Genomic DNA, 26,000 nt, shown 5'->3' with positions numbered 1-26,000 from the left:
AGGTTCGTGACCACACACGGTACACAGTGTTGTAGAGTACACGAGCTCGCGTGACGGACTTATACACACACGGATACAAACAACCACTTTAATATTGGACATTTGGATTTACGATTTGATATTTCATCAGATCAGGTAAGTTTTGTAACATTCAATATGTCACCAGTTCCTGTCTGTCATCGCCCGTCCCCCTCAGGTACATGACATGCCCTACCCCCGGTGAACAACGACATTCCCACCTGTTTAGTATGTCTGGGGAATTGGACACTATCACAGATGTCCATACTATGGGCATGACTATGACGGTTTTTCTAACACCAATAAGTAAAATGACCATTTCGCCGATTGTTACACAAAAAAGGGGTAAAGACACTTTACCGCTCACCTGCTCAGCAGGTGCGAATTTATTTACGGTAGCGTGGCCAGTTTTTATTTTTGTACTTCCGTTTTGTAACTCCATTATACATGTACATAACCAAGAGGGAAGATAATCACGGATTAGGAATGGTATATAAATATTTAAACCTACATAAAAGGTAAATCATCAAAAATAACAAAGGTAATACCTCTGTATACCTGTATAACAATCAGTGAATGGGTGTATGTGTATTCAAAATGTGTGACACACCTTTCGTGTACACACGAGCCTTAATCAACAAACTTGGAAGTGTGATATAGCGACAACAAATAAGGTTGGAATCGCGTGCTCAAGATGGACAGATGAACGACCGTTACACGCATTACGTGTATATATATATATATAGATTTATAGGCGATCGATATAAATGTAGACCACATTTAAATTTGGTTCCGTAATGGTCTCGCCGGAGGAGATTATTGGAGATATCGCTTGATTACAGGAAGCGTTCCGGTCAGTTTTATTTAATATCAGAGATGTGCCCCGGGGTGCCCCACGGCTAGCACCACCCGGTCATGTTTGGCTAGCTTTCAATTGTGCAATGTTTTTTTTTAACAGCTTAAATTTATTGTTGTCCAGGTCGAACTTATTTATTTGAGATTTATATCTTTCAGTATTAATTCCGTATAAAAAAATCAAGTAGCCTGAAAATGTATCAATCGATTATTTATGATTCATAAACCGAGTCAAAATATATTGCTGATAATTTTGAAGAAAAATATGAAATATTTTTAATGCTATTCTATCGAAACACTTGATTGATATATTATCAATCCATTTTCAATAAAATCAGATATATATATAAAATTCTTTAAAAAACAATATATATAGAACAGTTTATATATATCATACATGTATATATAATCAGTAGGTATTTTATTGGAGTCGTGATAATTACACGTGTGTGACCAATTAAGAAAAATGGTGTCTAAATTTCAAGCCATATTTGGCTAGTATCCCGATATGGGGAAGAAAAATGGTGTCTAAATTTCCAGTTTATTTGGCTGGTAAACCGATATGGGGGCAATATCTAGTTCCCAAACAGCGTACCCAGCAGTTAAGTTGATGTATGGTTACTGTATATATATGTGTGTGTATACATATATCTGGCTAATCATACGCCACGATAACGCATAAACGTGGAGATCCAAACATTTCGACTAGGGGCTAAATTTAGAGAGACAGACTTCCCGTCATTAAAATACCACGGCAGTTGACCGTATATGGAGCTGAATAAATTAGTTTCCTATGGCCCGGACTTGAATGAGTAATCCATTTGCATGTGTGTAGGGCTTGGAATGGATGATGAAGTGAATGTACTGTTGTCGTTGGCATTTGTTCAGAATTTTTAAACTTCACATGTTTAGTTAATTAAAATGTGGGTGACTGTTGTCAACTGAAATTTTACACTCGTGTGTTGTCTTAGATCCCAGTTTTGATTCCAGTCTTTTGTTGGTGTTCTGGACGTCATGTATATGTACATTTTAAAATTTAAAATATGCATATTTAGATCCGTAGCCCTATAGACCCTATACTGGAGTTTTAGAAATAGCCCCGAGTTTCATCTATCCCTAACACCAGGCATTAGACATGTTGTCTGACATATGTCTGCATGTCCGTCAAAATATCTGACGTAAATCTCGAATGGTCTCAGTAAGCTAGAAAGAATTCCCTATATTGTCTGACGTCTGGTGTTGGGGCCAGAGGAAACTCGGTCTGTCCTAGATTCGTTGTAGTCGAGCTGTATATGAATATTGGTTTATGATACTGATGCTGAGCTAGTAACCGGAACTGCCGGATATTGGATTAAAACATTTCGCGCGTGATGCTGTCTCTTTCTTCCCATAGTTATCATATACAATATACTTAATATATAATCATCTTCAATACACATGTATGGTATGTGTAATAAATCGTGTCAGCTTACATTTCACGAGCTGTGGGGCCTGAGAACTAGAAAACAGATGTTATCAGCGAACGTGCTACTTATCTATTATAAGACATTGACTATTAAGACTAGCCGGGCAAATATTGTAGCTATGGAAAGAATAAGATAAAAGATACTGATGGGATTTTGTGGCGGTTGGGATTGTACAAGATTCGCTTAATTAAATTTCTTTCGTTTAAATTTTAAAATTTCATGTTAAATGTTCTTGTTTAACAGTGTTACGCTTCTGTTGTCAGGTATACTTTGTCACTAGATGGTATCCTGATATTCCAGACGTGTATATGTGGTAGTGAAAATTCCACACATACCATCCTGTATATGTATAGTATATACATTCTTTACTGTATATTGGTAAAAGTCACCGTGTCAACCAACCGTGCTAATTATCATACTGTCAAGTCAAGCCGTGTAACCGCTATACATGTACAAACCATTCTCACTTTCTACCTCGACTAAATCTGACAGCTGACAGACGTGCCAAAATAAAATACGACGGTTATTATATTTTAGCGTTAGGGTTACACATACGATAAAGTGTTCCGCGAAAAACAAAAGCAAGCCATTAGGTTAGAATACTGGGGACCCGAGAATTTAGTAGAGTCTAATCACTCTAAGAGTACCATTCGGTAAAAATTTCACCCCTCAAGGATGCGTGTCCAAATATATCTCAATGCTGTAAAGTTGTCAGGTCCCTGTGACCAATAAGATTTGTCACACACGTCACTTCAGCACATTAACAGCAAACCAAGTAAAGATGAATTCCAGGGGTCAAGCGACTCAAAGGTAAAGGTCAAGTGTATTTAGTGTATTTCAAGCTTTCTCGTATAAGGACATCACGTCTTTCTTGACTTTGCACACCATATAATCAGTTTAAAGGTTTCCTCTCAGTCCGTCAAACTGGAGTTATTTGATAGTGGACCAACGACAGATTTGGGATTATTTTCCTGGTAATGTACTCTGGTGTAGCGTTCAAGGTTAAAGAGGTCGACGACTCTTGTTTCTCGAATCAAGTTTTAAAGCAGCTTAGTCATAAGGACACCAAATGTGATACTGGTCGCCTTTAAAAGACTGGAGATTATATCCGTGTAAAAAAAAATAAAAATTTAAAACCTATAGCATATTTGTACATTTTTTGTTTGTTTGTTTTTATTAGATTTAATTTATAAAGTTTTTGTCAGACCAGATTACTGTTGGAGTGAGGATTGTATCGCTGTACTTGTCTGTAAAACTTCCCTAAATCCAGTGGTAGTCGTGGCTTTATTTACTTAGAATGTTTGCTATATGTCACCATCGGTAGACTGCGTGGAGAGCTTGTCTCGGGTATCTCGGTAATAAAACCATAATTAGAAAAACCTGTCAAGTGTTGGCTTGACGTACTCCATAGGAGACCTGGTCTCAGGTGATACTCCGCACGAGTCCTCGAAACGTCCACTCCACACCGTGTCCTCGCGGGACTTCAGGTGGTATGTAGACTTCAGTCAGAAGGAAATAGACTCGATGGTGTATCCTTACGGCGTCATATATACATATAGACTTCAGATACATCATACGAAGTGTCCTCGAAGCAATGTAGACAGCAGATACACTCCACGACATGTCATGGGGCGTCATATGATATTTAGACTAGATACACTCCTCCACGTATGATTGACGCGTCAGATAATATGTAGACTTTATAAACACTCCACGACGTGTCCTTGTGACGTCAGATGATACGAAGACTTTAGATCCACTCCACGACGTGTCATTGTGACACGGATGATATGTAGACTTTAGATACACTCCACGACGTGTCATTGTGACGTCAGATGATATGTAGACTTTAGATACACTCCACGACGTGTCATTGTGACGTCAGATGATATGTAGACTTTAGATAAACTCCACGACGTGTCATTGTGACGTCAGATGATATGTAGACTTTAGATACACTCCACGACGTGTCCTTGTGACGTCAGATGATATGTAGACTTTAGATAAACTCCACGACGTGTCATTGTGACACGGATGATATGTAGACTTTATATACACTCCACGACGTGTCATTGTGACGTCAGATGATATGTAGACTTTAGATACACTCCACGACGTGTCCTTGTGACGTCAGATGATATGTAGACTTTAGATACACTCCACGACGTGTCATTGGGGCGTCAGATGATACACTTCACATCATGGCTCAATAGAACTTTTTTGGTCTATCGGATGTTTTCTCAGTGGTCTTGGGGCAGAGGTCCTATTCTATAGAGTGTCCTAACAAGTTTATACCATATGGGTCGTATTCCTCGTGTATTTAGGACAGGTAGCTTTGTTCGTTGAATTTTATTACATTGGACAAAGGGTCCTGTTTTGGGATGTTCGCAAGGGTTATCGGGAAGAGGTCTTTTAAATCCAAAGATAAACGATCTGAGAAAAATGACCTACTAGTACTTTGAGGGGAAAATACCCATTCCAATTTCTTACAGCCTCTTACTTTCAACCAGTACGCGGTCTCGAATATATAAATTCATTGTTTGAGGTAAATGTGTAGAGAGATAATCTCCCGCGGCGACGATATTAATTGCCGATTATAAAATTAGATGACGTCACATTGGCTAACGATTGTCAGAAGATTGAGGTGTGGTAACCACTAATTACAGGACTCAGACTTCCGTTACCTATGTTGTATTACTTATCCTACGTGATTGTATAAATACAACTACCGTTATAATGACAGGTAGAGGTTGTGGGTTAGGGCCAGTCGTGAGAATTTATACAGTTTGATATCAAGGGATATCTTGGCAATGGTTTAAACCGATGAATGGGCCATGCCGGAGTGAGATTCGACCATTGTCTGTCACAGAGAGGTTGAACTCGATTGACAACAGCGCGCCACACATAGCCGTATATACTATATAGGTATACAAATACATTGATAAGTAATCCGAGATCGCTAACTATGAATAAAACATTATCGGATCGTTCAAGGTTGTATTCGTATCCCCAAACCATTGTAGATAGTGTTTCATTAGTTCTCAGTGTTAAAGGTTTATGTTCCGGGCCCCTAAAAATAAAACTCTTCCTTCCTTGAATATGAACATTTGAGGCAGGAAATTTGAACAATATACATTTACATATTATATATACAAGTGTACAGATTCAGGATGATAAATATTTTCATCACATAAACAACGATATCTGATAACTTTTCATTCGCTTCCCGTCAGAGTCACGTGACCGGATTCTGGCCACATCAGGTCGTCTTTATTCATAAAGATCCGTGTGTATTTTAATGTTTGTTTGAAAACTATATACACAACCCGTTATTGTCATAAGGTGGTTGAACTATTGTTGTAAACAGAATTCTATAAATTCCCATAGAAAACAATAGTTTCAGGTAAGAACAATGCATGTCAGCATATATTCACTGTTTGTGAGACCATATACTGAATAACGTATATGGAACAATGGCCCATAATGTCTGTGTACACTGGACGGTCAAGCTTCGGAAAATGTCTTTAGTGGTAAGGTAGGATTTAAGAAAGTCTCAAATGTCTTACGATCTCTATCAGAATGAGCCAATGTTGCGACACTGTGAGTGTCACAATTAAGAAAAAGTGGCAAAGGTAAGGTTTCAAGTTTTCAATTAAAGTCATTATTTTACCAACTTATCTTTTCAAATCGATTGGAATCTTGTCAAACTGTTTGGTACCTAAGATTAAAGGTTGCCTGTCGCAATACTCATCAAATTGCATCACAGAGAACAAACTTCCAAACCCGATCATACGTACAGTTATGTGATCGCACAACGTTCCACGATGTGCGATGTGCGCACGCACGATGTGCGATTTATTTGCGCACGCACGATGTGCGATATGTGCGATACGGATCGTGCAGGAAAATATGCTCACGATGCGCGATTGGAACGGTACATGTACGATATGTATCATGGTCGATATAAAATGAGGAACGCGTCATCTAATTATTTAAACGTGTGGAACGATTGTAAAAGATATACAACGGTTAACATTTTACGAGGCAGCTAATTACCACATTTTTGGTGAAATATATGCAATAATTATTAGGAATGAAACTAAATACCGATGTATAGTTAAATAAGTTATCTAAATGATTATGAAAGAACTTTATATGATTTGCTCGGACGTCGTCGAGGACACCACTATGCCTTGGCGAGTCGAAGAAATGTGTATTCAGCGAGATCATATACAGGCTATTTAATACATGTAGAACTAAACAACAGATAAAACGACTTGTTTTGAATAGAAACATTTCTGTTGTGTTTAAAAATACATAATATATGTAATTTATGTATCAAGTAAGATAAATAATCGTAGTGATGTCCGTCTACCATTCTGGTACATGTACATGACGTAGATGTATCACCAGGCCGTCGAAAACATCACGAATACTTTGCGAGACAAAATGACGGTACTTAAATGGCAAAAATGAACAGGTCATACATGTTCCATGAATGGAAACAATTGTTATGCAGCACGTATATATAAAAGCGACCATCTTATATCATAATTTTATTTTTTTTCGTATATCTTTTCGTATAACTAGTTATTTCGTAATATTTATAACCCTATCGTTAGCTGTGTGGTTTACTCGCACATTTGTGCGCACGATGTTTTTGGAACGTTGTGCGATCACACAACTGTATATTATATATGAGTATCTTTAATCCAAATGTTTCTAATGTTCTGATAACTCCCAAGACCGAGAATTCGTATATATGAGTGTCGTTAGTCTGAATGTTTCAAATGTTTTGTCAGCCTTTGAGAACTATATGGGCCAACATCAGCCGATAAAACATCAGAACCATCAGGTTATGGTGTCGTGTCTGTGTAGACATATACAGATCCCAGAGTTTGAAATTGCCGTGTCCCCATGCACCGAATCGTATTGTATGGGGCCAATAATGGAAAGGTTCTCGTAAAGTTTGGATATTTTCTGTCGTCTGTCTGCACAGGAGACATTCAAAATGTCGCAATTGATTTGCTTTTTGCATTCATCGCAAGGTTTGGGACCCCTGTTTTTATTACTTATCCGTATGGCGTGTGCCTAGCCACTCGTCACATTGGCATTACATTTTGTGAGGATGATGAATCCCGAAGAAATCAAAATCGAAACCAATCGCAGAGAATATTTGTCGCTATGGTAACCAGACTGATCTTGCGTCAAGTCTTTTGTTCTGGACACGTGACCTTAGGGTCATCAAATGATTGATAGAGGAAAGGCGTGTCTTAAATGACGTAATCTCGCCGTTACAATTGTCCAACACATTCTCGGGCGGAGGAAAATCGATGAGGATCACATAGCCATATTTGACGCATGCACGTGATTGAAATTATGTGCGTGATAATAGCTCAATACACAAAGTCTTGTAAATGTGACATTATTGAAAGTATGGAAACCCTGATTCTGACATCTGTCTGACAGCCCTGAAAACTATCAGCAGAAAATGCAAAACGATGAGACAGGGATTCGAACGATGATCCTAATAATCTGGACTGTTGCAAAGACACACATGCTATATATGTTTTATTACATAATCGCTAAAACACACATAGAATCACCGACATCTCGACTTTCCTGTAAGTCTAGAAGTCGCCATTACTGTCGTCTGGCAGTTTTGACATCTGAGTGATTTAGACGCTTGAAAGGGAAGGACTAAAATCCGAAACGCCACAGGTGTTCAAAAGGTTTGCTCGTGAAAAAACTCCAAAACGTCACAGGTGTTCAGTAGTTCGCACGTGATCGTGCAATAGTCATTTTAGCTGTACAATAGCTCGAAATATACCTTATGCGTACATTTAAGGAAAGTCAAATTAATGCATTATTTAACATACCCAATTGGCGCCATGGTCCTTTACTTTACAGTATTGAAGTAGGAATTTCAGTTTTGGTGATTAGCTATGACAATCTTAATAAGCATGGTTTCCTTAATAGTAAGTATACAAAACAATTTGATATATCTGTATGACGGCGTTGGAGTCTTGGCCGTGACGTATGGTAGGTACTTCTGGCGGTAGAAGTGACAAACTGTTGGGATGGTATTTTTTCGTGATACAAACTCTCTCTGTTAAATGCAGACTCTAAGATATATTACACGGTTCAGTGACCATAACTCGAGTGTATTATACTAACTTCTCACGGTACAGGTGACAATGTTTCCTGATGGCTGGATTTCGGGACAATGAGACATATGTTGGTTTGGGTTTAAACGAGACTAGCAGTTTCCAACCCAATGAACACAGAACAGTTACAAATGGTTACGATTTGTGTCGCGATGACTGTAACGGTTTAACCTCGACACGATGATAGAAAGTGCTACCTGGATATAGGTGACCTAATATACCCCAGGTGTAACAGAGTAACACATAAACTTGTCTATCAAATAACGGCTGCGTATACACGTTATACGACACATAAGGCTACAGAGACCAGAAAATGTGTTCATGGAGGTGTAATTTGACCCACCCCGACTCGTATATATCATTATTAGACGTTTTACAGTCTAAAATGAACTTTCGGTAAAATGACACCCCGCTACACCATTGAGGGGTGCCACTTTCACAAAAAAAAAAAAAAAAATGAGCTTACCAAATTCTGACGTCTCATCATGTACTTACGTGTACATTGGGGTCACAGGTACCTGGCCATGTGTTATATGCTAGGTGTAAATGTATTTATACTAATGTAAAGGTCACTTTTAAGGCATTTAGGAGTGATAAATTATTTCAATATCTTTCAACAATAATACCATCAATCAGTAATGTCTAAAATGTGTTATTCACACTAAAATGGTATTCTAACACTAATTAGCATGTGTCTAAAATGAGATAGGTCTAAATAGGATGTAACATCTCGGGTCCCTGTTATTAAACCAGGCTATTCTGCCGTAACTTAATGAAGATGTATATATGAATATGTATGTACGAAATAAACTTTAACAGTATTGCTTATTCAAATCTAACGCGTGTACATGCTATCTTATATTTTGAGATAAATGGCAAAATAAAAAATCACAAATGCTGAAATCACGTTACTGAATCAATTCTGGAATGTTCAGGTAAGTAGTTGCACGTATTTACGTCAGTATTTACGTCACCAGGTAAAATACAGGTAAAAAGCTATTGGCTCAAATAGGTACGTTAACAGTTGGCCCCTATTTATCAGCTACTCCCGCAGTGGTCGTCACTCGATGTGACACATTTAAACATGTCTAATGCTTTTACAGTGTTTTCGCTACAGATTAATTTCACACGTGTTCCCTTGAATTAATACGACAACAATTCTAAATTCTGACTAAGATATTTCACGTCTAACTCCACCGTCCTAAGAACACGCATTATAAGCGAGAGACGCGTGGAAACTGCTGAATTGGCAACTTTAGGCTAGCACAGGGACTTGGCACAAATTGTGAACCTCACGGTCCGTGTGTATTAAAGTTATGCTTCAAGATATATGTTATCAACTTGGCCACATTTATAGCACGAAACATTGGAACATGACTTAGAAAGATTTTACTTATATATAGATACAATGTTTGACATACATGCTTTAATGTATACTTAGACATTGTGCTAAAAAATAAATAAAAAAATAAATAAAAAATAAATAAATAAATAAATAAATAAATAAATAAAATAAAATAAAAAGAAATAAAAACAAAAATTCAATTAATAAATGTAATAAAAAGCGAGTACGCCTTTATTTATTAAGACATTAATACTTTTGAAGTACATCCATACACGCGATACTTTCTATCAATATGTTCAATCGTTCCCAAACTATAACAAAGACGTCACTGGCATCAGTAGCGTGTTTTGAGGAAATAATTCCACCATTGCGCTAATATATGTGTTTAAAGCAGTAGTTGTTCTTTAAACTTTATTCTCGTCCAAACATTAAGGGATTTAAAATGGAAACGGTTTGATGTATTTTATTTTTTCTTAATACAAGTACTATTATACTACATTGTTCATTATTAGTTCATAGTAAGAAACATATGATAATGTATACATGGACCGTCGGTTAGAAATTCGTGCCAAGTGTCGGTACACAGTAGAGTCTACAATGAATATAAATGATGCCATGCGATGATGCGACTTCGTTATAAATAGAACGTTGAAGTGACGTCTCGTGCACGTGCTGCATTTTCGAAGTTAGACGTTCTGTCATTGAAGACAACCCCCTTCAGAATCCAAAGGTTTTGTTTTATATCGATAGCGGAATGATTTCAATGTCATCAACATATACAGTGTATAAGTAAGAAAATATGACAAAAGATTATATCCAAGGCTCGGGTAATGCTTGTGTCCGTTCAGTGCCATTTGCGCTCAAGGTTTGGGACATACGCAACGTCCATTTCAAAATAGCAACGCACGTGGGTGAAAGGTACCTGGGCACAGTATTTAAAGAAGATCCACCATTACAGTGAAAGTTACCATGGTTATTGGGGTATGAATTGATAATTTTAACGAGCATTTTATTCGCCATGACTAAAACCCAGGGTGGATTGCAGTGCTAAATAAAGTACTAGGCTGTCATGCCAGTTGAGATTTCAGACCCACGGTTCATTCAGTTTGTACATCATTTTATTGATATTTATAAACATGTACCAGTCGTCCATCACTTCCCGCTTTGTCAACATTCTCACCTCTCCAGACACTAAGTTGTAAGTAGTAACAGCTGACTAAGACAGTTACTGCTACGAATCCTCTTAGATCTCCAGGCGCTGATTAGCTGACCAGGTAAGTATATTACCTATACACACAATGTCCACGTAAACACATACGACTACTGTTGTTGGAGGTAACCTTGTAACCCACAGTAAAGTTTTTACAAATTCCGGATATAGACCACATTCATCATAACGACAATATTTGGAAGGTATTTAGATATTTTGCACATTTCTTCTCAAACTCGACATTTGTTTTTGTCATTTTCTTTTTGAAAAAAAAACTTGAGGTTACTGTGTCACGTCTATATTGTTTTATCCTGAGCATTGTTTTTTTAGTTTCTTTTCTTTTCTTGATATACGTGTTTATATGTTTTGTTTGGTTTCGTTTCTTTATAAATTGCTGAGTTTATGGATGTCCGAGTTCACTTTCATTCAAAATTCAAAATGTGGCTGTAATAGAAGTTTCAAGCATATCATTTGGTTCATCCTTTTCCTGTTTCAGGGAGTTCAAATCGTCCAAATGTCAATACCTGACTTGTTTGAATTTTTTATTCTATATTTATTCCATGTTTGTTATTTGATCGGACCCAATAACACTAGTCTTTCTGTTTTGGTTATTTCCAAATATCGATGTGTTCCGGTCGAACTCATTCCTACACCTAATACTGTTGTATCACTCCGCAAATATGCGAACCCTTTCAACTATAATGTCTCGAGATAAGTAATTGTCTCGATGTAGGTCTACTTTCTCTATGTAAGTAGATAATATTCATCAAATATTGATACATAGCGTGCGTTAGCGTGAAGGTATGCGAAAGATAAAACGTAGTAAGACACGGACACCGGCTACTGAGGTCAGGGAGACGTGGTCAGTGATGTCCGAACACGCCCAACAACACAAGTCAATCAGGATAACATCGCCACTGTGTTAAATCAGGCAAACTACACTTACTGTAGTTCGTTATTCAGTTTAAGAAAACAAACGTTTATGTTTATCAATATAGGATGTAAAGGTACGCCGCATTTTAAACGAAGCAAGGATTTGTCGAATGTGCTTGAATTGAATGTAATGTTACCTCATAAGCCATTTAACCTTCTGGTGCATAATACTAGTATAGAAATGAACCTTTTAGGGTATATTATACCAATTAACCTTCTGGGGTATATCATACCAATATACCTTCTGGGGTATATAATACCAATATACCTTCTCGGGTATATCATACCAATTAACCTTCTGTGGTATATCATATCAATATACCTTCTGGGGTATATTATACCAATATACCATCTGGGGTATATTATACCAATTAACCTTCTGGGGTATATTATACCAATTAACCATCTGGGGTATATTATACCAATATACCTTCTGGGGTATATAATACCAATTAACCTTCTGGGGTATATCATACCAATATACCTTCTGGGGTATATTATACCAATTAACCTTCTGGGGTATATTATACCAATTAACCTTCTGGGGTATATTATACCAATATACCTTCTGGGGTATATTATACCAATTAACCTACTGGGGTATATTATACCAATGAACCTTCTGGGGTATATTATACCAATATACCTTCTGGGATATATTATACCAATGAACCTTCTAGTGTATATTATACAAATGAACCATGCATTTAGGGTATTAGCCATTTAGGGTATATTAAACCAATTAACCATCTAGGGTATATTATACCAATGAATCTTTAATGGTATATTATACCAATTAACCTTTTAGGGTATATTATACCAATTAACCTTTTAGAGTATATTATACCAATTAACCTTTTAGGGTATATTATACCAATTAACCTTTTAGGGTATATTATACCAACTAACCTTTTAGGGTATATTATACCAATTAACCTTTTAGGGTATATTATACCAATTAACATTTTAGGGTATATTATACCAACGAACCTTTTAGGGTATATCATACCAATTAACCTTTTAGGGTATATCATACCAATTAACCTTTTAGGGTATATCATACCAATTAACATTTTAGGGTATATTATACCAATTAACGTTTTAGGGTATATTATACCAATGAACCTTTTAGGGTATATTATACCAATTAAGCTCCTTTTTTATATTATGCCAATTAACCTTGTAGCTATCATTATACTATTTAACCGTCTTGGGTATATTTTGCTAATTTGAAAACGTAACATTGATTAAGTGTTTGTTTATGGATTTACCTTTCTTTATGGGACGGTTTATTATACTTTGTGTTTTCCGGTTAAGGCGTAGACTGTCCCTGAAAAACACACTTATCTAAAAGTCGATTTCCCTGGTATTTATTGGCCATACTCAGAACTGATATTCGTGTAGTCATCGTTAGCTGTTCTCGGAATATAAGGAGTGGTTAGGTCGACGGAGTACGTGTACCAGAAAATTGATAGATCGAGGAAGGAATGGATTGCGCCTGTGATGGGGTGGTTGCGTCTAGAGGGGTAACGAGGGTGAATGGATTGCACCTGGAAGGGAGGGGGGGGGGGGGGGGGGGGGGGGGTCAACGAGGGAATGACTTGTAAGGTTTATCATAAGAGGGTTGGACATAAAAGGGAGCGATTATGTCGACAAGGGAAGTGTTGGACATAAGAGGAAATGACTAGGTCGGTTAGAGAACGGCTGGACATACGAGTTATAAATGATGGTGCTGAAGTGAATGCTGCAATTCATTATTACTATTTTATATTAATGTATAACCTTTAGTATTAGGATAGTTGTTATGTATTGGAGGCGTGAACTTACAACAAACTGTGACGGGTTTGAAAACGTTGTAGCATAGTTAGCACAATCAAACTCGGCTACAATACTCAAATAAGCCTATTCAGTTAAATTAACTAATACGTTATTGTATACATATTTATGAGTATCTTAAAAAAACATTCATTTCAATAAAACAAAATAAAGAATGTGTTTAAAATAGTTAAATGTTGTCAAACATTATGATATGATTTTTAAAATGTTATATCATGTGTTGACCAGACTGGACACAAATGGACACAGTGTCCAGTGCTGGTCAATATAACTGACCACCAGTAGGACAGTATCCCGACTGTATTTACTCAGGACAGGTCAACAATAATGTATGTCGGTCTGCTAATAATCCCTTCAGTCCACTTCAGGCCCAAGTGTTAATAAAACCGCGACCAGACCGGGACACCAGCACAGGGGTCCGACACCGCAAATGAAATATACAGTGTACTGTACGTGTATGCGTTTTGAAATCTTGTTTGATGAATTACATTAAGTGCATTTGTAAAAATGTATTGTTTTCGACGCTTTTGATAGAATGACACACTCTATACAAATCCAGATATTATTCATATGACATTAAAAAAGGAGTGCGTATGTTATTATTAGTCGTTTGATCCAGGAGTGTGATTAAGCATGTCTAATAGGCATATTAATTATATATCCTTGTATGTGTGTGCTAACGATGGGTTGGCTGTAGATACTCATCAAGAGTCGTCGAAGGGTCCTGACTGTCTTTCTAAGCCATTTTGCGACTGTCGCAACAGAGAAGAAAACACGTTGTAGCCGGATAGTAAGCCAAGAGCACTCTGGACTAGATCTACGGAATATCTTGATAAAATTGATGTTGACCAGTGTGTCATTAAAAGTTACATGCATCATTTTGCTGTTTTAAATTTTAACAAGAAAGGGGTCCCAAAGATTTACGCTTCAGATATAACTGAAAAATATACCAGTATACGGCCATTGTAGTCGACATGTTTGATAAATGGACAAGTGAAATGTAGCTTAACGAGTGTTCAAGGGCAGAGGGCGCCGCGAAATTGGTTCTGGGGCCAGTATTATCATAGGGAGGTCAAGGGTCACCCACACAACCCTCCCTCGAACTCGTGTATACGGATCTAGTGTTATCGGGACCGGGGGTTCTGGAAGGGATACACAATTGATTCTACCTTGTTTGACCTTGTTAGTCCGGACATTTCGGTTGGTTAAATAACCTTGTTAGTCTGGACATCTCGGTTGGTTAAATAACCTTGTTAGTCTGGACATCTCGGTTGGTTAAATGGCCTTGTTAGTCCGGACATTTCGGATAGTTTAATGGCCTTGTTAGTCCGGACATTTCGGTTGGTTAAATGACCTTGTTAGTCTTGACATCTCGGTTGGTTAAATGACCTTGTTAGTCTGGACATTTGGGCTGGTTAAATAACCTAGGCGTTAAATGACCTTGTTAGTCTTGACATCTCGGTTGGTTAAATGACCTTGTTAGTCTGGACATTTGGGCTGGTTAAATAACCTTGTTAGTCCGGACATTTCGGATAGTTTAATGGCCTTGTTATTCCGGACATTTCGGTTGGTAAAATGACCTTGTTAGTCTGGACATTTGGGCTGGTTAAATGACCTTTTTAGTCTGGAAATTTCGGTTGGTTAAATGATCTTGTTAGTCCGGACATTTGGGTTGGTTAAATGACCTTGTTAGTCTGGACATCTCGGTTGGTTAAATGACCTTGTTAGTCTGGACATTTGGGCTGGTTAAATGGCCTTGTTAGTCCGGACATTTCGGTTGGTTTCTGTATCCTGTGGAACCTCGATAGTCCGAACGTTAACACTAATTGGTATGCATGAATCTGTTAATAAAGTCTATAATCGAGAGGCCAATGTTTTCTGTATAAACTTATATTGGTTTCAGTAAACAGCGGAACCTTTCTAATCCGGATATTTTAGATATTTCATAGAAGATATCGTTTCTGTAAGCTACAAAAAACTTTATAATTGGTTAATGTATGTACAAGAATGTCTTAGGTTGCTGTATACCTGTTTACATAAAAGATCATACTTTGTCCGGAATCTTTTGTTAATCCGGACCGTAATACGTTTCTTTAAACTATATAACTCTGTTTTTCCGAATAACACATTATATATATATAAGTCTCATTGTATAGAATATAATTATATATATCCACATAATTTTGGGTTTTATTCTTCTTGTCTTTTGTGCCCTATTTTTTTTCGGAGATTTATTACCGATGACTAATTAAATTACTGTCCATTGCCTCTGTTTTTGCTGATCTAATTAAATAGTTTGCTTTAAACCATGCCCCGGAATAATAAACTGACATTTTTATATCCTTACCTCCAGGCCGGGGTTACCTTCACTTATGATTATAGTCTGTTTCAAAATTCATATAAACAGTTTTAAATGTCTAAAAGTGACATTATGTTTGTGTACATTAACTGTCAGCCATCATTTCGAATCCCATGGCTTCATATAATATGATAAGTGTCCCATATTGATCAGAACTATGACCTACATATAGTGTATTCGTTTCTGATCAGGCCCACGTATCGATCATAATCCGTAAATCGCTAAATTATACACTTTCCCGGAAGATATATAACTACTCGCATTACTATTGGAGTGATTGACCTTAGGGCCGTACCGTAACTCATTAACGGACACGTGTTTGCATACTAATAATTGTAATTTGCATAAAATTATCGGTATATATGTCATTATCATAGCTATTTATAGATTAAACGATTTTTCAATTCACTTACAATTTTGTTTCGGTTAAAAAGTACTAAATCTCTTGGGGTGATAAAATAGAAATGTTGATACTGATGTGACGTCAGTGTCCTGTAGATGTCGCGAAAACGTGCAAACCTAAAAAGATTAAGACAGTTACAGATGGTTAGAAGTTCTTGACATAAACACAAATTAAGAAAATAATAAAAAAGTAAAATACTTTTTTCTCTTCCAGTAATGAGTTAATTAATAAGAAAGACTTGATTTTTTACATACATTGATACCTGAATCGTAATAATGCAATGAAATATGGTTTTTTCAGGTTTTATTAGGAAAACATGTCAAAACGGATGCGGGGATTTGGACTCTCGGCTGAGCTATATAGAAAGGTAATGTCACAGGCCTATTAGAGTTAGCTCCCTTTACTTGTAACACATTGAATCACACACAAAAATATCAGAGAACTAATTGTGCACTCCGAGAGGAAGAAAACAAGATTTAAATTCAGTCGAATAATGGAAAAAGTGTCATTTAATTAAATAGAAATATGAACGATTTACTATATATTTTATATGTACTTTGTAATTATTGAACTGTTTATTTGTTTTTTAGCGAAAAGATCAGTACAACAATGAGTTAGACCGAGAACAGGAGGCTCGACTCTGGATTGAAGACGTCATTGGCAGGAAAATCTCCAAAGTAAGTGTATGATCCAAACTTGTCATCACAGATACTTATCCATTTATCTTGGTGTAGTTTCTTTGGTTGAAGCACCAGGGGCATACATGTCTAGTCTTTGGAAAGTTGTGCGATCACACAACTGTATATATAAAGTTTTTTTATAATTATTTCTGGGTGTTTTTAGGTGCTGTGAAACAGCAACCTTAGCGGTCATCGCCAAATTTCGCTAGAACAAATTCATTCGGAACTCTCTCTCTGTCGCTTATTTCATTATTTCAATGATGAATCCCGATGAGTTCAGGATGGAACCGCAAATATCCCCCCCCCCCCCCCCCCCCCCCCCAACCCCCCCCCCCCCCCCAAAAAAACCCGCTAACAATACACTAGACAACCTTGTCTCCTTCGCGAAGTATTTGTTTGTGATTAAGTGATATGATTCACGCTTTTATATGTTTAAAGACATTGTTGAAATTTAAAAAAAATATAGAAAAACAACTTCGATCGCTTCCGCAATAGAGATTCCGATAGCAATAAAGAGGTTGCATATTTTAAATTAGGCGATAGTGACATGCTTGCATAAAGTATATAACATGAACGAACGTGCGATTCAACAAGTCACCAGAACAGATAGGCCATAAGTCACAAAAATGGTGGCCAATTTATCGAGAAAAAAATAATTTCTGAGCCGAGTTTCTTCTAACGACAGTTATCGGATCTCTAAAAGGATACAGATCAGTTATTACACGGAGAGAGAGGAAAGCAGTAAATTTGTACAGTTTGAAAACTTAGGAACCAAAATAAACTGGGAGAGTAATTCATAGGAATCTTATATATAGGCGGAATCGCGATGTGGTTTGTCAAGAAACATGACGGACATCACGGATTAATCGATCTAAGAATTAAACTTAATCATAGTATGCCGATTCAAGTGAGGTTTAAAAACGTAATTCTTCACTGTTCATCACTACTTTAACGCAACCACAGCCTTTTTAAAGTAAATAAAATTCCTTAAAATGACATAGGATATCATTAGCAATACATTATAAGGAATGCACTTAAAAAAATAAAAGTGTCTTTTTATTATATGCCATTTTATATTTATATAATATTTGCTGTTTCCTGTATTCCAATCCCTCATGCACAGCACCTCTGAGTGGCCTTGACACTTTGATTTAATATAAGACTAGACATGCCCCTGTGTTTCAGCTAATTCAGTTACGGCTCCAAATCAGATCTCGAGTCTTGCCGGAATTAGTCCAGATGTTATGATAATTTATGACAAGAACAAACACTTTTTCTATCCATGAGATGATTCAGATTCAGATTCTTTATTTTGCCGAGAGCCTTACGGCTCATAGGCGCATCAACAATCCATGAGATACACAAGATTCCATTCTGAAGTCTTTCTTTTCATAATTTCTACTAATCAAGGGATTCTTTCTCAACATTGCCTTAGTTGTAACATGAGCGACAATTCCTAAACGAACTAAGAAGCTGTGCTTTGACTATTCATTGTTTTATTGCAGGATGCGGACAGCAGCAAGCCCCTTAAGTGGGATGGACTTCACGAGTGTCTAAAGAATGGTACCATCTTATGCGAGTAAGGTTTTAAATACTGTCCTCCACTGTAGAAACAGTGGAGCTCTTTGTGTCAATAAGCAACAAAAACGTGTCAATTTTATTCAGTGAACATTCAAAAGAATAACATTTCATTCTGTATAAACTATGAGTCTTAATTAACAGTTGTATGACAATGAACTTTCAACCTGTTTAATGAAGAAAAGATGTATCCTTGATCTATTTACAGATTAATAAATGCTTTGGAAGAAGGTTCCGTGAAAAAAATTAACAAACCGATGACAAACTACCATATGATGGAAAACATCGCCAACTTCCTGTCTGCCATCCAGCAGTATGGAGTGGCCAAAGAGGACCAATTTAACACCCCCGATCTGTTCGAGAATACCAACATGCTGGCTGTAGTCAACACACTCCACGGACTAGGCAGGGCGGTACGTCTAATATTAAGATTTTGAATTTTTTTTAATCTATTTTCTTCAGTATTGCCAGATTTTATCTGGTTATAAAGCTTGTAAACTGGTTTTGAAGCCGTCTTCACATTTACCTTAGGTATATTAGATTGTCATAGTTTTCTTTGTGGATTGCCAAATTAGGTCACTACATATATCACCAAATGGTGTCCTAGAAGGTCAAAACAATCGAATGATGCTGGTTTACTCATGCTTAAATACTGTATCTAAATTCACGTCCTCCTGTGGCCCTGACTGTTGCGAGAAATTGTGAATTGCATGACCCTGGGGTCTCACGTTTGCCCCTTGGGAGGGGGTAAACTTTACTATAGTTTATGTAGGAAAGTCACATTTTTGACTATAATTTGTTGGATTTCTATTGGCATTCATTATAACTTGGTTAACATTATCAGCATTGGATGACAGTTTTATGGTATGCACATGTTGGCCCTGACTGACCCCCAGGGACTGATTGGCGGGGCTAAAAAGGGACAATTGACTAAAATTTCAAAAATCTTCCTCTCAACTTCCAGATATGGTAGAATCAAATACTCTTCACAGATAGAAAGGTCCTAAGGAGATTTAATAAAATTGTGAATTTCATGACCCAAGGGGATGAGGGGCGGTGCCAAAAAGGGTCAAATTAGCTGAAAATTCAGAAATCTTCTTCTCAAGACCCAAATAAGTTAGAATCAAATACTCTTCATATATGGAAGGGTCTTAATGTGCTTTCCCAAAATTATTAATTTCATGACACTGAGGTCTAACGTTTGCCCCTTTGGAGGAGGTACCCTTTACTGTTGTTTGCATAAGGAAATCACATTTTTGATTATTATCAGTGTCATTTCTATTGGAATTAGCAGTTTTGGAAGGCAGTTTGCTGGTAAGCAATTATTGGCCCCAGGGGCTGGTGGGCAGGGTAAAAAAAGAGTAAAAAAAAATAAAGAAATATTTCAAAACTCAGTTGACCGCTAAGGCCCAAGGGCCTCTTGCATACAATTTTGATTCATGGCAAGAGAGCCACTGTTCAGATTATATGCACGTGCCTGACGTTCTTTGCTTTAAATCCAAGTTATTGTATCTCGACTTGAAAATTTTGACATTTCTTTCGACCTATAATGAGCTATCTGCGTCGCAGGTAATTCATTTTTGGCGCTGATGAGTCTAATTTTAAGTTTGTATTGAAAAGCGCATGTACCTTGTGGCTTTCTATAATTACATATTACTATCCCTATATTGTATGCAAATTGACATGTGTGTCTGTTGTTCAAGCCATCTAAACCATTTAGTTTAAACTGTGTTTTTATTTTTCAATTTCCATATATCAATACATATACATCATGTAAATTGTACAAAAAGGAATCAGAAACAAGTGTCAAAGCACTTACTGTAAATCACTTAGATTCCGCGAGTACTTTATTTCGTGAACTGACTTCTTCAGATATATTCACGAATACATGATTTCGCGAACGATTAACTATTAGATGGCCTTCACAAAAGTCCTATATCGGTAACCGGTGGTATGGCCGCTATGCAAAGGTGTTGTTTTCATACAAATGATCGTGAATGATTTTAATTCGCGATTGACTCTCCTAGCGTATTAACGCGAAAATAAATCCTACGCGAAATATAAGTGATTTACAGTATATAAATATGACACCTATATAGGTTGACGTTACATAACAACACTGACATAGATAAAACACAACATCGTATCTTAATGACAATAGAGTCTAATGTGAAAACATCAGTTGGAATTTGATCAAATAATTAAAAACATTTTTGACTGGCTGTCGATAATTAATAGATTAATGACCATTGTAGGCTCAGAAAAAGCGCTTTCCAGGAGCAGTTCTTGGTCCTAAAGAAGCGGAATACAATCCACGTAATTTTGGCGAAGAGGTCATGAACAAGGGACAGACTGTAATAGGGCTCCAGGCTGGATCAAACAAGGGGCGCCTCCCAGAGAGGCATGAGCTTCGGTCGAACACGGAGCATCAACGAACCTTATGTGTCAAGCTGAAAATGTTCTACCTAGGAATTTAAAATTATGTAGGTCATTTATACAAAGTCATAATGCTTCTGTGAGATAATAGCCTTGATCAGATCCATTTTGTCTTTACTCTCATATAGTCTAGTTTCAGTTAGTTTGTCTCAAGTGCTCTGCTGGCGAAACACCCCTGATGATAATGGAAGGTTGGCGAAACACCCCTGACGATAATGGAAGGTTGGCGAAACACCCCTGATGATAATGGAAGGTTAATCAAGTGTATTGGAGATTGTGCATTGAGGTATTGGTGACATCAGAAAAACCAACATGTAAGAAAAACAAGTTTTGTTTTGTGTCATTTTTTATGTTTGTTAAAGGGTTCTAAGTAGGCTGTTTAGGTAAAGATGTTTACCAACGGAATACCGCTGATTTAAGTTCTAGTAAACGTTCTACATTTTTTTGTGAAATTTGGTGTCGTTTGACTCATTGATAAGCGATTGGCTATTTTTAAAGAGTGTTTATATGAATCAGCTAAAAATTAAATACATCTGTCAAAATTGCATTTATGTACAGTCATGGGTTGAATCATTCCGTTATGACTTGTCATACTGAATTAGCCAAACTTTTAATTTATTCAGTTGTTACAGAGATGTTTTACACAAGAAGAGTGTATCATTGTTTGTATTCTCTAAATCACAAGTCGTAATAAATCCATTACTGTGGTTAGTTTAAGTATTACCTATTCAGGCTAATGTATCCTGCTTTGTTGTGTCTGGCTTTGTATATGATGTTGCAATGCTTATAATTGCATGGGATAAAAAAACATAAGCATTCTTTTTAATAAAAAGCTAGTTATACTTTCATGTTGATAAAACGTATTTTTCTGTGGTTCTTCTTTCTCTGGTTTTAATAAAAAAATAAGAAAAAAACCTTTTCTTTTAGGTAGCTATGGACCTATACTTTTCTTAGTGAAATTTTATTTTGAAGGTGTCAGTTTTTGCGATTTTAATGTACCTCCTTTAGTAAAGCTTGATTATATGGTAATCAACTTTTCATCTTCCAAAATGTCAACATTTACACTGTTCTTTGGATCTTAACCTGATTTCTTGTTCAATTTATGTAACAATATACATGTACAATTTCACCTTTGATAAAACATATACATTATATCTATGAAAACATATACATTATTTCTATAAAACTTTCAATATGATTTTACATTTCACCTGTATATTTCTACTTTTAATTAAGTATGCTTTTTACTTCAATATTTGTTTAAGATCATGTAGATTTAAAACACATGTGAACATTTGTTTAGGGTTCCAATGCCATTTCTTTTAATCTTAAACTGTTGCTTGTTTGCATCGTACTGCATCTGACTTTGTAATCAAATTGTGACGTCAACATACGTCTAAAAGATAGGATTTTTTTTATTTGTCTGACCTGAATCAAATAATTGATTTAGATATGTAGATAGATTGGTTGTGATATGCTTGATATCAACTTTGTTACGTTGATAAGGAATGATGTTCTAGGAACACGAGCCTTGCCCTGTCTATAAATGAAATAACCGTTTTTGAAATTAGCCGTTTTCAGTAATATGACTCGATCTCCTTTCACATAATAGCCAGTTGTTTGTGCCTTAGGATCCAATCAGCATTATCAATGTGTCTGGTAACTCTTTAAAACTCACTTTCACTCAATTTCAAAAACGTTTTTATTTTGTTACAAAATGATTGGACAGTTAAAAAAGTATAGGAAAAATTTCTATTTATAATGTGTATATACATGTAATAGCATTATAGTCAATGTTTTCGCTTTATTCAAATGCTCCTTTAAAGTAAAAATGTAGCTTTTTTTCAGCGCTCTTTTAATAAACCTTTTTGACAATTTCCGCTATCTTAAATTCTTTTCATCCAAGTATCATCTTTCGTAGGATAAATATGCCATTATTATAATTTGTATTTTCCAAGATCAATCATTGTTCTAGTCTAGCCTTACATTGAGTAGTTAATTGATTAACACCCATTTTATGAAAGCCAATATCATTCATTATTCATTGCTTATAGTTTTGCGCATTTATTTGGCTTAAAACTTAAAACTGTAGAATTTAAAGTATTTTAGGTAATATTGTTGTACTTGTATTTACAGAAATTTTGGATAGCATTGAAACATGTTTTTTAAACACAAAAAAATATAATTTTTTAACAGGCTATTAAAACTACTTAAATAAAGTTGAGCATGTATGTTTTATTGGTTAAAACGGATTCGATACATATTTCATTGGTGAAATGTATTCCTTCCAGAGCCTTTCACGGATTGTGCATGTTAATTTCATTGGTGAAATATATTCCTTCCAGAGTCTTTCACAGGTGTACATGTTAATTTCATTGGTGAAATGGATTCTTTCTGGAGGCTTTCACGGATTGCACAAGTTAATTTTTATTTGTGAAATGGATTCCTTTCTGCGCCTTTCATGAAATTTACAAGAATATTTCATCGTTGAAAGATCTGATTGATATTCCCCCCCCCCCCCCCCCTTTTTTTTTACATCGTCAGTTTCACTAATAAACGGTCTGTATTAATATTTGATATACATATACATTTATTGAGTTTGTTAATATTATAATGTATTTTATATTGTAAAACGTATTTTATGATAGATATGTAATCCCCTGTTTCAGGTAGTAATAAGCAGGACGAACGCTAAGTAATTAAGCCCTACAATATGTAGTAATTATTACATTTGTATCAAAGTGCTCGCTCACAGTTAGTGGTTATATAAAATGATATTCTTCTGAGTATTTTCAGGAAAATGTTTGCGAGTATTTGGTTAGTATTATTTAGTCTATATACTGTACTGCAAACCAATGGGTTTTCGCGGAGGTTCATTTTCTCTGTTTGATAGTCATAGAGTATGTGTTTGTGACATAGTTTAGCAGTTCTTGGTTATAGCCATACTTAAATGACCCTAGCTGTTGAAAGGGTGTTAAACAATACTAAACCAAACCAATTCTCGGTTCAAACTGGAAAACAGAAAGAAAAAAAACAACATTTACGTGGTGATGAATTTTCTCGAAAATAATTCGCCCAGAATATTTGTTGGTTTGCAGTATTCGACCTCATAAAAAAATGATGATATCAGTAGTTGATAACTAGAACGTGTAGTTAATAAGATGTAGGTTTTCTTGTCACTTGACAACTTAATGAGGCCGTTTTAAGCTGACATGGGGCCAATTGGTATTAATATCAGGAAAATTTACCATCCGGGACCAGATTGAGTTTAATTTTAAAGTATATGTTTAAGATGGTTCAGTTTATTTACATCTTGAAATGTACAAAGTGAATACAAGGATAGAAAACGTGTGGCGTTCTGTACCTGTGTCATGATGTAGTGTCTGGTACTCCATGTTTACTGGTTTTGATTTCATAACAATGGACATTTAGAACACGTGTACTATAACACTTGTGACGTCATATCACATGACGTCACGGTATGGTGTCGGTACTCAAAATGTGTCCTCCCGGCTATCCTTAATATAGAAAATGCATTGAAAATATATCTGTAAATGCTTCTAGGGTAATATGATCAATAGAATCCGAAACGCTGTTTTATGTAATAGTTGATTGATTTTGACTAGTTTCATACTACTTCCATATGACATTCGCCAAAGGTTTCGTGTGAAATTAATAATATTCTGTGTACTATATGAACACACGTGTCCGATTACTAGTGCGGAGTGTGCCTGTATTACATTCGAATGTCCAGTGAACTTTCACTATAGCCATCAGTATATTTGCCGCATATACTGGCAATGTAAGCCAAATGAGTTCATAGCATTTCTGAAGGCAAATAGATTTTACTTACTATGAAACAAAGCCTTGATTTCTGTGACTCGTTACGTAAGATTTATCATTACATATGTAGGCGTCTCTGTCTTTTACGGGACACAATTCCACTTACAAAATGTATAGTGCGTTCATGTATGTATAAATGTGGTATGAAATCAATAAAACATGATATATACAGGATAGCTGATGATTAGAAATAACCAGAATTGCGTTCATTGAATAATGAATTACATATACGTGTGTTTATCATACTGACAATACATTCCGATAAACTGTGTAACGTACGCACTACGGTAATGGCTGGCGTTGTATGAGCTTTGCAACCATTATCTTTTATATAATAAACACGTAACATTACATGGTTGGTGTTTGTTCTTTTTTAACCATATATATTATAAATGGTTCATATCACTATAACTGAGGTTGTTTTTTTCTAGCGTGTCCAAAATTCATGCCGATGTAACATCTCCTCCTCCTTCTCCTCCTCCTCCTCCTCCTCCTTGCTACATACACATAAACCAAGCCGTCATCATTCATTGGATATTTCTTAAATGTTTAAAAGCGTTGATTATTTTACAATCTTAGAGATGCTATATCAAATCTCCATTGAAATATACGCCATTGGTGGGATACTGTGTGTTGCCTACACATGCTTCGCGACCAACTGATCCGATATTGCGTTATTTAAAAAAAAGAAAAAGCGCAAAACTAATTGTTATACTTTCCTAGCCAGCCATTATAAGAACCGCCCTTACGATATACACCGATGAAGCGGTTAATCAGGCAGTTCGCTTGGCACTCTCTTGTAGAGAGAAAGTAGATTAGATCTTGCCTCCGAACGGCTTTCCTGGTCATTTTTGCTATTTTAATGTCATAT

General features: G+C 36.2%; 1 protein-coding gene across 1 annotated transcript; it reads left to right on the top strand.

Annotated features, from left to right (window-relative positions):
- The first annotated feature begins 6 nt into the window (after window positions 1-6).
- On the top strand, window positions 7-25,482 carry LOC117329558 (calponin-1-like). Its single transcript, XM_033887557.1, is given in 8 exon segments — window positions 7-135; window positions 16,893-16,959; window positions 17,183-17,269; window positions 18,778-18,851; window positions 19,059-19,263; window positions 21,106-21,234; window positions 21,236-21,477; window positions 21,540-25,482. Coding segments are annotated over 6 exon segments (615 nt in total). The 5' UTR covers window positions 7-135; window positions 16,893-16,908; the 3' UTR covers window positions 21,305-21,477; window positions 21,540-25,482.
- The last annotated feature ends 518 nt before the right edge of the window (window positions 25,483-26,000 follow it).

The sequence above is a fragment of the Pecten maximus genome, chromosome 6, assembly GCF_902652985.1.
Source record: "Pecten maximus chromosome 6, xPecMax1.1, whole genome shotgun sequence".
NCBI classification, from domain to species: Eukaryota; Metazoa; Mollusca; class Bivalvia; order Pectinida; family Pectinidae; genus Pecten; species Pecten maximus.
The sequence above is the reverse complement of the archived record's forward strand: the minus strand, read 5'-3'. Positions and strand labels throughout refer to the sequence as shown.